The sequence below is a fragment of the Podarcis gaigeae genome, assembly GCF_964106915.1.
Source record: "Podarcis gaigeae genome assembly, chromosome: 1".
Taxonomy (NCBI): Eukaryota; Metazoa; Chordata; class Lepidosauria; order Squamata; family Lacertidae; genus Podarcis; species Podarcis gaigeae.
In genome coordinates, this window is record NC_139678.1 from 33,188,941 (window position 1) to 33,202,562 (window position 13,622).

The following is a 13,622-nucleotide window of genomic DNA, read 5'->3' on the forward strand; positions in this document are numbered from 1 at the left end:
TTGCCCAATGAAATCAGTGGGGCAAGTTAGTTATGACTTCACTTAAGCCTCATTGATTTCAATGGGAATGAAGTTCAAGTAACTGAGCCGGATCCAACTCTCAGTATGGGAGCTGAGGCTGCTTCCAGAATATATTTCCAGCCAAACTCTCTCCTGTGGCTCCTGGCTTTGCTGAAGACAAAGGAAGCGTGCACAGGATTCGGGCAGGACCATCCTGAATTTCTGCTGCTGCGTACTATTTTTGATACTCCAATATCACCCCCAAAAGGGGGTGGTGTGGAGAGGAGGGTCATACATACACACACATATATACACACACCATCCCAAAATAGGTGTGTGTTGGAAGATTCACTTAAAGCAATTCATTGGATCTTGGCTTTACTAGAAAGCATGGGCTTGGCCAATGGGGGGCAGAGAGGGGAAGCTGACCCCCCAAATCAATAAAAATAAATGCATAGTTAACAGGTTCTGCCCCTCTAACAAAAGGCCTGCCCCCCCCCAAAAAAATCCTGTCTACGTCCATGCTAGAAGGCGGCTTGTTTTGGCTTTCATGCGGAACCGTAATCCAGATCGCTGCGTGTTCCGGTTTGAAAACGTTTCTCTCTTTATTGGAAGTTAAAAAATGATTCTGCTGAGTAAGTATATTGGAACTCAACTGGAATATGGCACAGGGAGGAAAAGAAAGCCAATAAACCCTAGTCACACTTACTTCGGAATAAGCCCCACTGGATTCAGGAGGGCTTACTTGGCAGTAGGCAAGTCCTGCCCTCAACTAACTACCTCACCACCAGGGAAGGGCATTGAGAACTCAGCCTGCGATTCCTACCCCTCCTCCAATCCCCCCCCCCCCCAGCCCTTCTTCCAGGCAACCGGCGCTCGCTTTTTACCTGGCTGTACTTGGCCTCGGGCTCCATGGAGCTCTTGTCCAGCCCGTTCACCGCGACGTGCTGCGCTGTGGCCGCGAAGCCGCTTCTGCTCAGGCTGCTCCATTCTTCCACCTTGGGGCTGTGATAGGGCGAGCTGTCGCTTACTGCGGGCAAAGACAGGGCAAAGGAGCGTCAGCCTGGGGCGCCGGCCTCGGATCGGGGCTCCCGGAAAAAGAGACTCGTGCGCAAGGGAGGACTGGGTGCGAGGGGCAAAGCCAGGGAGGGACGGGGGGGGGGCAGCTGTCCCCCACCCCACAATCAAGAAATTGTAGGAAGATTTTGACACATATATTATTATTATTAGCGCTTGGGGTCAAAAGAAATTTTAAACAACTGTGGCTGAGACATTTCATTCCGAATCTGCTAGACAGAGCCAGTCAGAGGATGATGACAGGTGGGTGTCCTCTCCCCCCCCCCCAATAAATCCTGACTACGCCCATGGCCGGCTGGAGTTTGCATCTCCACCAGAGACTCAGGGCCCGGCTCCTTCTCCCCTCCCTCCCCGTGAAAACCCTCATCTACTTGCACCTCGTTAGCCAAGGTCTCCCGGGGCAAGGAAAAGGGCGACTGACCCTCGTGCCTGATCGCATCGGAAGCAAGTCCCGATCGCCTCTCCATGGAATCATAGAACTGTACAGCTGGAAGGGATCCCTTGAGTCATCTAGTCCAGCCCCCTGCAATGCAGGAATATGTAGGTGACCCGTAATGGAACTTGTTGTTAAGTTGGTGCGTTGAGGGGCGGCAATTCTGGCTCCCTGTTCCTCCTTGGGTGCTAACCCCCCCCTTTTTTTATCAACGGGGCTTGGAAACCTCCTTCCTAATGGAGGCTGGCTGGGGGTTTCCGTGCCATTTGTTCCCAGATCTTCATTTCCCCCAGCCTGAAACCGTTTCCCCCCGCCCTCCTTGGGAGGAAAAGTCGTGAAACTAATCAAATTTGCTTGAAATCGTTCAAATCAGTGGTATTTGTTTCTATTTAATGCGCCTAGGATTTAAGGTTTCGGGTAGTCGGAAATCAGCCGTCTCGATTACAGCGGCTCTTCAAGCCCCGTGGGCAGCCCGAGCCTAAAAATGTTTACTTTGAAGTAAATCCCATGACGTTTCATTCCCAACTAAATGGGTTTAGGATTGCAGCAGCCCTGCAGCCAGGATCCCACGCACGTTGACTCGGAAGCAAGTCCCAACCGAGTCCAGCGAGGCTTACTCGGGAGTAAGTTTGCCGAGGCGACACTAGTATACCGCCTCCGCTGGATTTATATGGTTTCCACAGCGGTACTTCCCAGGCGCTGGATCTAGCGTGGTTTTTAGGACTGCGGTGCCATCCCAACCGACCGGACCCACATCCCAAGAGCAAATCTGCTCCAACGGAGGCCTCCTGTTTAAATCAAGGGATTCAGCCTATAGTAAATCTGTAAATCTGCCGAGCCAGGCGCTAGATCGCTTCTCTCACCACCATCCAACATGAAACAAAGAAATAAATGGGGGGGGGGGAGGAATGAAAATGAAAGCAGCAGGAGGCCCCGACTTGGGAAAACGTGGGACCTCTCTTCGCAGCGCAAGCTTCTGGTGACATCTCAGTCGCTATCTGCCAGGCTTTGCCCACCAACAAACAACGAACGTTATTTCAAGCTGTGGTTTTAACGCAGGCTCATAATGCGCCGCGCACAGCCCGCCCGTCCCAGAGTCTTCTTATTTTCCGAGGGTCTCGTTCCTTCTCTCCCTCCCCCGCAGTTAAAGTATATTCGGGGTGCGGGGGCGGCAGGCCGAGAGGAGTCCCTTGGTGCAAACCCAACGTCCCGCCTCCTGGCTCCTTGAATGATTCCAAGAGACGGTGGTCCGCCAGCTGACCTGGCGAGGAAGAGGCTTCTGAAATTGTTAAGCAACAGCGCAAACTCGGGATCACTTAACGGAGGCTATTTATTGCCTTCGCTGTGAAGAGATCCTGGTTTTGCACGCGTAAAGTACAACCACGAGGAAGTGGCTGAAGACCTGGACACGCTCGCCTGAGACTAAGTCCCATTGGATTCAATAGCGCTTACTTCTAAGGAGACACGCATGCAACTGCGCTGTAAGGAAGTAAATAAAACAGGCTGAAGCCAGCCCATCTCCTCCCTGCCTGTGGGTGCGTTTCCACCGCCTGCAAGCTGGAAACTTTTGCTCCTTCTTTTAAAGTTCAAGTAACTGAAACCCCAATCCTACGGTCCGATAAACAGCTATTTATAAGTACTTATTTCTGAATAAACGTATAAAGGAGCAGGATGCAGATGTCTCCCAGTAGGACTCACGGCCGAGGAATGTGTTTCCTCGGAAGTAAGCCCCTCTGTGGTCAAGCGCGCTTACTCGCCAGCAAACGTGTTTACGATTTCAGCTTTACCATGTTAGAAAGGAGAGAGCTCTGAGCTCCCAACAAACCAACACTGAAAAACCTGTCTGCCTTCCTTTCCTGGAGATCGCAGTTAATGTCCCCGATACAGAGAAGCTGCGATCCTAATAATATTCTGAACCACAAACAAGTTCCAGTGAAATCAAAGTAACACAGATATTCAGCTGAGCATAGAGGTATATTAAGTTTAAATGGGTGGGGTAATTTTAGCTCGTAAAAGGGTATTTGCTGTGGCTGCTTCTTTTTAAAAAATAAAAATAAATCTACGTTAATACTTCTGGAAGGAAATTTGACTGTAGTTTGACTACAGTCTGTGTTTGACTATAGTTGTGCAAATATTAGATGCGCTAGATACATAGATACAAACACACGAATCAAAGTCTCCTCCAAACTTTTTCAGCCTGTATGGGGTCTATCAAAGGAGAAAGCCTTGCAAACGACCAGTAGCTTTGTCCACCGGGAAGCTAAGCTTAACTTCACACACAAACTAATTCTCATTTAATTAATCGCAAAAGGACAAATCACCACGAACACCTGCAGAATTGATGAATTGTGTTACATTTCCGCTTAACCTGATGGGGAAGGTCTTTCCTCCTAACACTTTGCCTTGTGACTTGTGATTTGGGTCGCCTTGTTATGTCCCTGTCCAGCACCCGTACAATTTTGTTTGCCTTTTAAGTCCCATCCTAAACGCGTTTCTAGCCACTGAGTTTCCAACAGCCTGATAAACATAAAAAAGAGAAAAAGATAAAAAGCTACCTAGTTTTGGACTTCCGCAGTCTCAAAGGCCACCACTTATGACAGGGCGAACCAGAAGTGGCCATTCATTCCAGTCACTCACTTCCATGAATAAACGGTAATCGATAATAGGCAATATATTTAATGTCAGAGAATTGGGGAGGGGGGGTGTTACAGGGCAGTATGGCGTCATTTTAGCACATATTATCGTGATTCTGGTTTCACGCCTGAATCCTCTTCCTCCAGAGTACCCCAATTGTATTTACTGGCTCCATGGGTGGATTGAAGCCTTACAGTGACATCCCATACCTGTCTATTATGAGGTAAATATCATTGAGTTCGAGACTGGGTTGAATTTACAACGTTCAAATAAGGAACGGAAGTGCATTTGGAGCGTTCCAAATAATTGGATTCCAATCTTGTTATGCGCAGCGTTTAAGCGCCCTTGAATTAACAAGTGTTTACTTCCAAGTAGACGTGTTTAAGGTACATGTGGACGGGCAGATCTGACATTCCATTCCACCTTCCACACTGTTTTCAACGAACCCCACCCCCCAAACTCCAGCGCCCAGTTATTCCATCCTAACACAAAGGAATGAAATTATTTGGGCCTAACTGGATTAAGAAAAACTCCGCAGTTGTTGAAAGTCACCCATCATCCTCTCTTGCTGACAGCCCCTGCGTAGTGATAAGTATCTTTGACATAATTATTTTCAAGGTCGATTTGATGGAATAGTGTCACATTTTACGGCAGGAGATGCGTAATGAAAACTAACTCGCAAATTAACACGGAAGGGTTTTTTTTATTATTTGTTTGAAATATTTAGCTTGCAACCTATATCCTGTGACGGATGGAGGAGGCAAACCCCACTGAGCTCCATAGGACTTACTTCAGAGTCGACCGGTACAGGATTGCTCCGTTGGAAAGCTGCGCGGTTGCAACAGCCACCAGAAAACGGAATGTTTGCGTGTCTCTATCCTAAGCCTGTATCAATATTACAGCCTACTTCCGGATGTGACTATGATCCCCGTCTCTTTTGCCATGATGCAAGTGCCTTTGAAATCCATGGGGCCAGCTGACTTCCTTCCAAGCAAAAAACCGTAAGGATTTAGGGGCGAGAACACTTCGATCCTAAGATAGGACTGATTGGGGGCAAGTCCCATAGATTTCAACGGAATCTTAATTCGAAGCCATCAGGGAAAGCTGACAAACGCAGCGAGCCTTCGATGGGATCCACAAGCCGGTTAAGCCAGGGCATTTAGGGTGCAAACAGAACCATTTCAGCGCAAACACTTGGGGTTTTTATTTTATGAACTCCTGCCATCAACAGGCTATTGGAAACTCGGTGGATGCCCTAAAGGGCGAAGGAAATGCTACGGGTGCTCGGTAGGGACATAGAGGAGGCCCTCGCAACAAGGACGCAGGGGGGCCCCTCCTCTCCGGGACGAAAGAGGGGAGCCCCCCAGCCGCTGGTCTCTTCCCTTCCTCGCGCTGGCGCACGTCGAAAGTTGTCTTAAGAAAGCGAGCTGTCTCTGCGAGCTCCCTGTTCTGCTGATCTCTCACTTTCCCATGAATAGGGGCTTCCTTTCCGTGTCAGCAAGGTCAGCTTATCCTATAAATCAAGGGCAAAGCGCCCTCAGATGCAGCTCCGCAAACCGGAGCGGGGAAGGGGAAGGGGAGGGAGCGGAGGAGGCCTGGAGACGGGATGGAAAAGCCTCCTTGTCATTCAGATCCCACCCGATTGCCCGGCTCCCTAGGTAGGAGGCCTTGGACACTATGGCTCTAAGAAAAGGAGGAAATACACGCCAAGTCGCGTATCGCTCTCGTGCAGCTCCTTCTCTTTCCCCAACACCCACCCACAAGGGGCACAATTAGCATTTGCAAATCTTCCCCCCCTCCCTGGAAAATGCATTGTAATTTTTAAGGACTGGCAGCATTTATTTTCCTGCAGAAATTCCAACTGGAATCTTAAAAGTGAGCTAGAAAAAGTTAGAACCTAATGTTTAGCTATTATTATTATTATTATTTATTTATTATTATTATTTTATTTCTGCCCTCAGCATGCAAAGCAGCGTGAATTTTTTTTTAAAAAAAACAAGCCTGAATATTTTATGAACATTGTGTTTTGTTTTGTTTTTAAAAATTGCCAAATCATACAGCAGCCATAATCTAAATAATAGTGTTTCGTGATAAAAATAGGTAGAATTGATGTGGGGGGAGAGTTAGACTATTGGGAGGAGCTGACTAGATTTACATACACTTTTTTGGGGGGGGGACTTGGCCCCATTAAAACCTATGAGACCCCCCCTAGCGAGACTGTGTAGCATCACATTTTGAGATGGTGGGCAAGTATCTGATGCCGTGTGCTTAGTTTGAGCGTTTCACTGTTCGGTTCAATCGCTCTTGCCTTTTTGCAACGGCAAGGTTTCGATTTCTGGAGCAAAGTAAGGAAAAGCGAGCCGAGCAGCAGTTCTTGGGAAGGGGCTAAATGCTAGTTAAACGTCGGTAGTTTCAGTTTTCTGGACCACCGCTTTGGAGGAAAACAAAGTGAAGCAGAAGAACGAAAGCAATTAGGTGACATTTGAACTTCCTGTCTGAGCAAATTTGGTCTGATTGCGAAAACTGGTGGTGGATTTGCCTGCAATTTCAAGGAGATGCCTTTCCTGTAGAATCCCTGACATGAAAGCAAACAGGCACAAAGAAGGCCTGGCAGGGGGAAAAAGCAAATATACCTGATAGCTTCTCTCTTTTTTTGCATGCTTGCCTATTGCTTTGCTTGTGCATTATTCATCTATATCATAGACATTTATATTTTTAGGATATATTAAAATATGCTACCTTGCTGCCAAACTGAAGGTGACATTTAAGCATTTGAGAAAGTCAGCTATAGTCTACAGAAACATAATGGCACAATAAAATTGTTTTTAGAACGCCACAGGGTTCTTTATCGTTTTAACACCCTCATATGTTTATATAACTATTACTACCAGGTATATAATAACAGCAAAGAGGATTGTGACACCTTAAAAGCTAACACATTTATTATGGTATAAACTTAGGCCATATTAAATTTTTAAAAGATGTCACAAGACGGTTGCTTTTGCTGGGGCAGATTAATATGGCTAGCCATCTGAAAATAGGTTGTATTATGTTATATTTATTAAGAGGTATACTTGTAAGGCAGGAGTTACACAAACTAGGCTTTCCAATGCAGTGCCATATAACACTAGCAAACATATCTTCAAATATGCAGATAGGCTTGAGTGCCATATCACAAACACATAGCTGCAGCCCAGTCTAAAAAACGAGATGCAGGATTGTTTATTGAGAAATAAATCCTACTATGCTCAATGGCACTTAATCCCAAGTAAGTATATGTAGGAATGCAGCCTAATCTGAATAGGCCAATCTTATGCATGTTTACTCATAAGCAAGTTAAACTAAGCTTAATGGAAGTTACTCCAAAGCAAATGTGCCACTTATTGGGCCATAGATTTAAGCAAACTGGGTTCTATTTCAGTTTGGAACTAGGTAATTTAAAATAAAACAACATATTTGTTTTAATGCATTTGATTTTTGTTAGCTCAAATTAGTTTGAGGTACTTTGCAAATATATACATCCCAGTCAGATAGGCTGGATACAAATAATAAAAATATTATTTCTGCTTAAATTGAAATGGGCCATTTAGAGGATGTACCCAAAGAATCAGCTAAATGTCATCTGGGAAGCTGAAATTCCCACCAAGTAAGATGAAGATTATTTCAAAGTAGATATGCTAGCTAGGAGTCCAGGGGACGTCATCCGCAGGGGGGGGTTATCTGTAGCTTTTATCTTGGGCAAAGTCATGAAGGATTTCTATTTCAATTTACACCTTCGCCAAGGTAACACTGACAGGATTTGGTACCGAGGAGATCTAACTTGTAAAGAGATGAACCCACCCCACCCCACAAGTAGGCCCTGGGCCCTCTGGGGGAGGAGTTCAGGGGGGTCCCCCTTCGGTTTGGCTTGCCACTTCCTGCCCTAATCACCCGAGGTCTCCAGGAGCGCTTACCTTGGTCGGTGATGGACCTGATTCCTAAGATGTCGGTGACGGAGTGGGAGGAGGGCCACGTGCGAGGCATATGGACGGCGCTGTGGATGGTGGGCACCCCGGGTGGGGTGGGCACCTTGGCCCCTGCCGCCGCCGCGATGGGGCTGGGGTACGAGTAGATGTGGTTGTAAGGTAGGGCGGGCTGCGGGGCCGCCTGGTGCTGCTTGTAGGAGTCGTAGTGGCTCTGCTGCGAGAGGTTGCCGATCTTGTTGCGCAGGATGCGGCTGATGGAGCTGACCGAGGGCACGTTGTACTTGTCGCACACGCCGTCGGCCAGCAGCCGGTCTCGGATCTCCCAGGCGAAGATGCCGGGGTCCCTTTGTTTGTAGGTCCGGATATGCTTCACCACCGTGGGCGTGGTGACCCGGGGCTTGCTGCCCCCGATGGCCCCCGGTAAGATGGAGCCCGTCTCGTTGTAGCGCGCCAGGATCTTGCTGACACAGCCGTGCGAGACGCGCAGCTGCCGGCTGATGTCGCACGGCCGGATGCCCAGCTGGGCTAGTTCCACAATGCGGAGCCGGATAGCGTTGGGCAACGGGCGCCCGTTGACGAAAACCCCGCCGAGCTGGTTCACCTCCCCGAAGGCTGGCTCTGTGGGGAGAAACACACGCACCGCACATAGGACTCGCTCGTGGGAACAAGCGCAGCCCCGACGCCCCCCAACCCATTTCTAGTTTGGAGCCGTTTACTTGGGAGGAGGAAGCCGCCCCGTGACTGCAAGGGGGCAGCTGCATTCCCAGGGATCGGGGGTAGCACGCCAGGGAGCTGGAAGCAGATTCCACGCAGAGCCAGGCCTCGCTTCTCCCTCAAGGTACGCTCGCCCCCGGGTCACCGGTCTTGGCAAGAAGCGAGGCCCGCGGGAAATGGTCACGATCCTAGGCATGCTTCCCTGGGAGTAAGCCCCCCTGCAGTGAGCGGGGCTTTCCCTCCAAGGTTTGGGCTCGGGCTGCCAAAAAACCCAAAAAACTCTTTTCGGATCGCGGTGACCCACCCGTCCGGAGAAAATGCTATTTTTGAGGGGGGGGATCTCACGAATCTCCATGCTAAAGCATCCGTCTGCAGCTCTGGAACGGGCGCAGCAGCAGCGCGGGCCGCGATCCTAAAACACCCAGGCTTGAGAGGGAGTCACTTTTGTGGAAACCACCGTTTTGCAATGAGGCGGGACGGGAGGGGGTGAGAAAGTTCGCACCGAGGCGTTACTTGGAAGCAGGTCCTGTTGAAACGGGACCCGGCCTGCAATTTAACCCACTCACCTGGGAGTAAGCCCCCTTTAGCTACAAGAGCGCTTGCTTCTGAGTAGACACAGCTAGAATTGCGCTCTTGAATGCAGTTCCAGATGCGAATAAACAAAACGAAAGGGCGGTTGTCGACCACTAATTTCTGCCCCCCTTCCTGTTCTTCCCCTCTCACTGGTTTTTTTTTCTTTTTTTTTTAAGAGTATGATTAAAATTATCTGGTCTCGTTCAGCCTGGAAAATTTAAGTTCTGGGAAATGCTGGCGAGGCAGCAGCGAGCAGCTAGCCAGAGCTGCGGGAGCTCCTCTCCTAAGTCAGCAGCGCTTGGGAGATTCGCTCAGAAATACAAGTAGCTTAAAGCTAAGGGCGAAACGCACGGAAAGAGGGCACCTCGGGGGAGGAGGCGCCCGAGCTATCTGCCTCCCTCCAGGCGAGCCCCAAATTACAAGCCCAGCCTGATTAGGATCGCCCGCTGCGGCTGAGGCTGCTGACCCTTCGCGCGTCCCTCCAACTTGTAGGAGCAAGAGCGAAGTCGAGAAGGCGCTGCTGCTAGCTCCTGCCTCGCCAGCCCCGCACCCTCCTGCCTTCTCCCTCCCCGGCCCAACTTACCCATGGCTCGAGTCAGGGCAACCGCGGAGCGGGAGAGACGTGTGGTGGGGCTTGCTTTTGCTTTTGCTTTTTTTGGTTTTTCAAGATCCCCCACGGAAACGAGGCGACCGAGTGCGCCTTGGCCGGCCTGGCGCAGTGCGCGCTGGAGGAGGAGGCCCCGGCGGCTGCCTCCGATTTCCACCACGCGAGCCGGCGACGGTGTCAAGGAAAGGAACCCCGAGGAAGTCACTTTCCTGAGACAGGAGACTTAAGTTCTGCATTTCAATCTCGCAGCAACGTGGGCTGGGCTGGGCTGGCCGGGGCGGCTCAGGCTATCACTCAGCAGGGGAACGCCCCCGCCAAGGGCGGACCTAAAGGAGAACGGGCCCTCTCATTGGCAGAGGAGGGTGACAGACATGCTCACCCTGGAAGGGCCTTCCGTTCGCTTTCGCAGGCGGGCTTGGATCAGCACCTGGGTTCCCGGCACAGGGGCAGCTCGCAATAGGTGCGCGATAGCTGCGCATTAGCAAGGAAACTAATGCCGGAATGTGCCAGATGCATTAATGAGACGGGTAAGCAGCTCAAGACCGTATAGTTTTCATTAGAGAGGGTCCACCTTTTGCCGTCCAGAACCTGCAGATTTTCAGTGGTTGCTAATAATGCAATTTTCCCCCTTCTACATTTGAGGGCAAAGTAATGTTTTCAAAAATCAGAACGTTTTCCCTCCCTTCCCCCCCCCCCCCGAAAGTATACTTCTTTTATAAGAAATTGGTTATGCGTTCTAGGAAAGTGTCAATAATTTAAAAAGAGCTACGGACGTCTGTCTAAGGAAAAGTGATCAAATGGCAACAGAAAGTGGGGAGTCAGCGGGTCCCATTTTCTACACATGGGAAGAAAAAACAATAACTTTTGAATTCGTGGCTCCATGAACGAAATTATCACACTTACGTTTACGCGTTTAAATCACCCCAGCTAATATCTAGCTGCCTACACACACGTTCACACACTTTTTTTTCTTTGTTGAAACCCGGAACAATTAATCTAAGTGGCTTTCTATGGGAGTCCCTTCCCCTAAGTATCCTTATGACAGCATTCAGAGAAGAAGAAAAATCAGCAGAGCTACAACTGCCCAAAGGCAGGCAGATCATGATGCATTGCTGGCTGGCGGGTACAATTTCCTCTAGGCATCCATAGGTCCGTAGGTACCTATTTAAAAAATAAAAATTGCAGGGTCCTAAAACGAGAAGGTCACTGGCCCATTAACGTTCCCCTCCTGCAAATGTTTGGCCTGTCTTTAAACGTAGCTCCGCCAACGTGAAAATTTAAGTAATTTTGGAGGAAGTGAAAGAAAAGTGCTGGCCGTGCTTGTGGCGAGCTGGGCTCGGCAACACATTCGTGGATGTGAAAGGCTGTGATGTGTGTTTTGGCTGGCACCGTGGTGCTTCTGAATCGAGAGGTCTAATGTTCAGAATATTGACGCGCAGCGCAGATAACACCCGCAAAAACCTCAAGGCAGGGTTTTCTGGGCATTTTTTTTCGCCCGGTTGCTAAGCAGGAACCTTCTCCTTAACGCCCCCCTCCCCCCCAAAAAAAATCACTAACGCACGTCCTTTAGGGAATGAACCTTCTCATGTTTTAGGATCGGGTGGCGAAGGGTTTTCTTGTCCAAGAAACACCATCGGGCCCATTAACGACTCCGTGTGAAAACACTCAGCTAGAACAGTGAAAATCTGGTCGGCGTTGCTTGCAAATGGCATCGCCGAACGGAGCTGAGCAAAGCGGTCAAGCTTTTCTTTTAAGAACGAATAAAGGCTGCTGGGAACCCAGCGCCGCATCAAACGGGGTCGTCTGGGTTTGAATTTGAGTCGAATCCCTAAACAGGAGTGACTGGCGTACCAAGTGGAAACCCGAGGCGAAAGAAGCTGCCTTGGGGCCAGTGTCGGTGGAAGAAAGAGCTTGTTATGGGCCGGGCCGGGTGCTTTCAAAAGCTCAGAATATCCACTGAAACCTTTGCTCTGTGCAAGAATGAATGGGGGTTTCGTGTGTTCTCCGGAACGTGGTTTGAGGCCGCTTACAAACTCTTCTAAACAAAGAGATTTCTTCCGAGCGAGGACATGCAGACCTCGTGACGCAGGGCAGCCCCACACCACCGAGATGCGCGGTCACCCTTGGCTACAAGACTTTTCCCCAGTGATAAGAGGTGTGGATCGGAGAGCAGCGGGCCACAACCACCACTTTGGGGTTAAAAAGGAGGCCAGCTCTGTGGAGCGTAGACAGGGCATTCTCACGCAGGCTGACTTGTGAAACTGGCAATTATATCACTTGAAATGTAAAAATAAAATAAAATGGTTAATGGACTCGTGGCGAAATTTAAGCAGCTCTCCAAAACAGCGCCGAAGAATTCTGAGTAACACCGAAGTCTGCATAGGCTGTTGCAGCCTACTCAATATTATCAGTTAACGACAGACCTGGGCCAGCAAAAGGACTATGTTGGACTTAATTCGAATGCACACCCAGATCCGTAAACTAGTTACCTTGAAACGCTGGGGCTAGAACATTTTCTTCTTTTTTTCATATCCTTGTCCCTACAGTCCTAAATCCATGAGGTGGAATTAAGTCCAGTGATGATGATGATGATGATGATAGATTTAGAATCCTGTTGTCATGTTTAGTCAATGGCATTCACCTCAACCCTATCAAGTTGTTTCAAGCCCTGTCACGGCTGTCATTTAAGATCGCAGCCGAAGCACCTCGAAATCCTAATCGTTCCCCTTTAACTTCCCTGTGTGTAGATCAGGCTGCTGATATTCCAGTGCTCCCCCTGAATTTACCCAAGAGTGAAACTCTTTGACCCACGCCCCGGTGAAGCCTCGCTAGCTGGACAAAAGATCTCCCCCAGCCCTCGTCGCGTTTATGTGGATTTTCATGACACTTCCTTCCAAGGACCCGCGAGCTCATGATCAGACCAGAGAAAATCCTGGCATTCCAGTTTAAAGGGGGAAGCGAGTCCTTGTTATTGGGACTGGAGTTTTAATCGGTAACAGCCGCTCCTAAACACTTTTATCGCGGAAGGCGGTTCAGTGGATTTTATAACGCGACTTCTTTCCAGTTGAGGTTGCAGTCCTTTATTTCAAGCAAATCGCTACGTTAATCTTCCTAAATAGGCGCGATAGGCTTGAAGCAGACAGCTTCGCCCACGACTGCACCCCTACTACGTCCAGTTACTTTGCAGGAAGCCTCACATTTAACTCATTGTAATGGATGTCCTGCATCGGTCGGGGGTTGGACCAGATGCGCTTTGAGGTCCCTTCCAACCGTATGATTCTATGAACTTATTTCCGAGGAAACGCGCATGGGATGGCGCTGGTGAAAACCCCTCGCGTGCGTCCGGACTCGTCTCTGATCAGCTACCCTCCGACCTCCTGGCCGTTTGAACATTTGGCCCTCTGATCCCTGGCAATTCTTGCCACCTAACCCGAACGGAGAGTCTTCTGCTGGCAGTAATGTATGAGGCTTTGTTCTAGCTTTATTGGTTTGTTTGCTTGTTACATTTGTATGCCGCCTTTCCTTCCAAGGAGCTCCAGGCGGCTTACAATGTTTCTCTTCATCTAATCCCCACAACAACCCTGTGCGGTAGATCAGGCTGAGAGGCCCAAGCTCACCC

The 13,622-nt window shown here is 49.3% G+C and overlaps 1 protein-coding gene across 3 annotated transcripts in view; it reads right to left on the reverse strand.

Annotated features, from left to right (window-relative positions):
- The window catches only part of PAX9 (paired box 9), a 40,107-nt gene extending 29,833 nt beyond the window's left edge, over nt 1–10,274 (reverse strand). For all 3 annotated transcript variants that reach the window (XM_083741629.1, XM_083741628.1, XM_083741627.1), the window contains exons 1-3: nt 9,980–10,274; nt 8,098–8,727; nt 888–1,030 (exon numbers count right to left, since the gene is read on the reverse strand). In XM_083741629.1, coding sequence (XP_083597755.1) covers nt 888–1,030; nt 8,098–8,727; nt 9,980–9,983 — 777 coding nt within the window. In that variant the 5' untranslated portion in view covers nt 9,984–10,274. The remainder of the gene's footprint in view (nt 1–887; nt 1,031–8,097; nt 8,728–9,979) is intronic.
- Between the last annotated feature and the right edge of the window lie 3,348 nt (nt 10,275–13,622).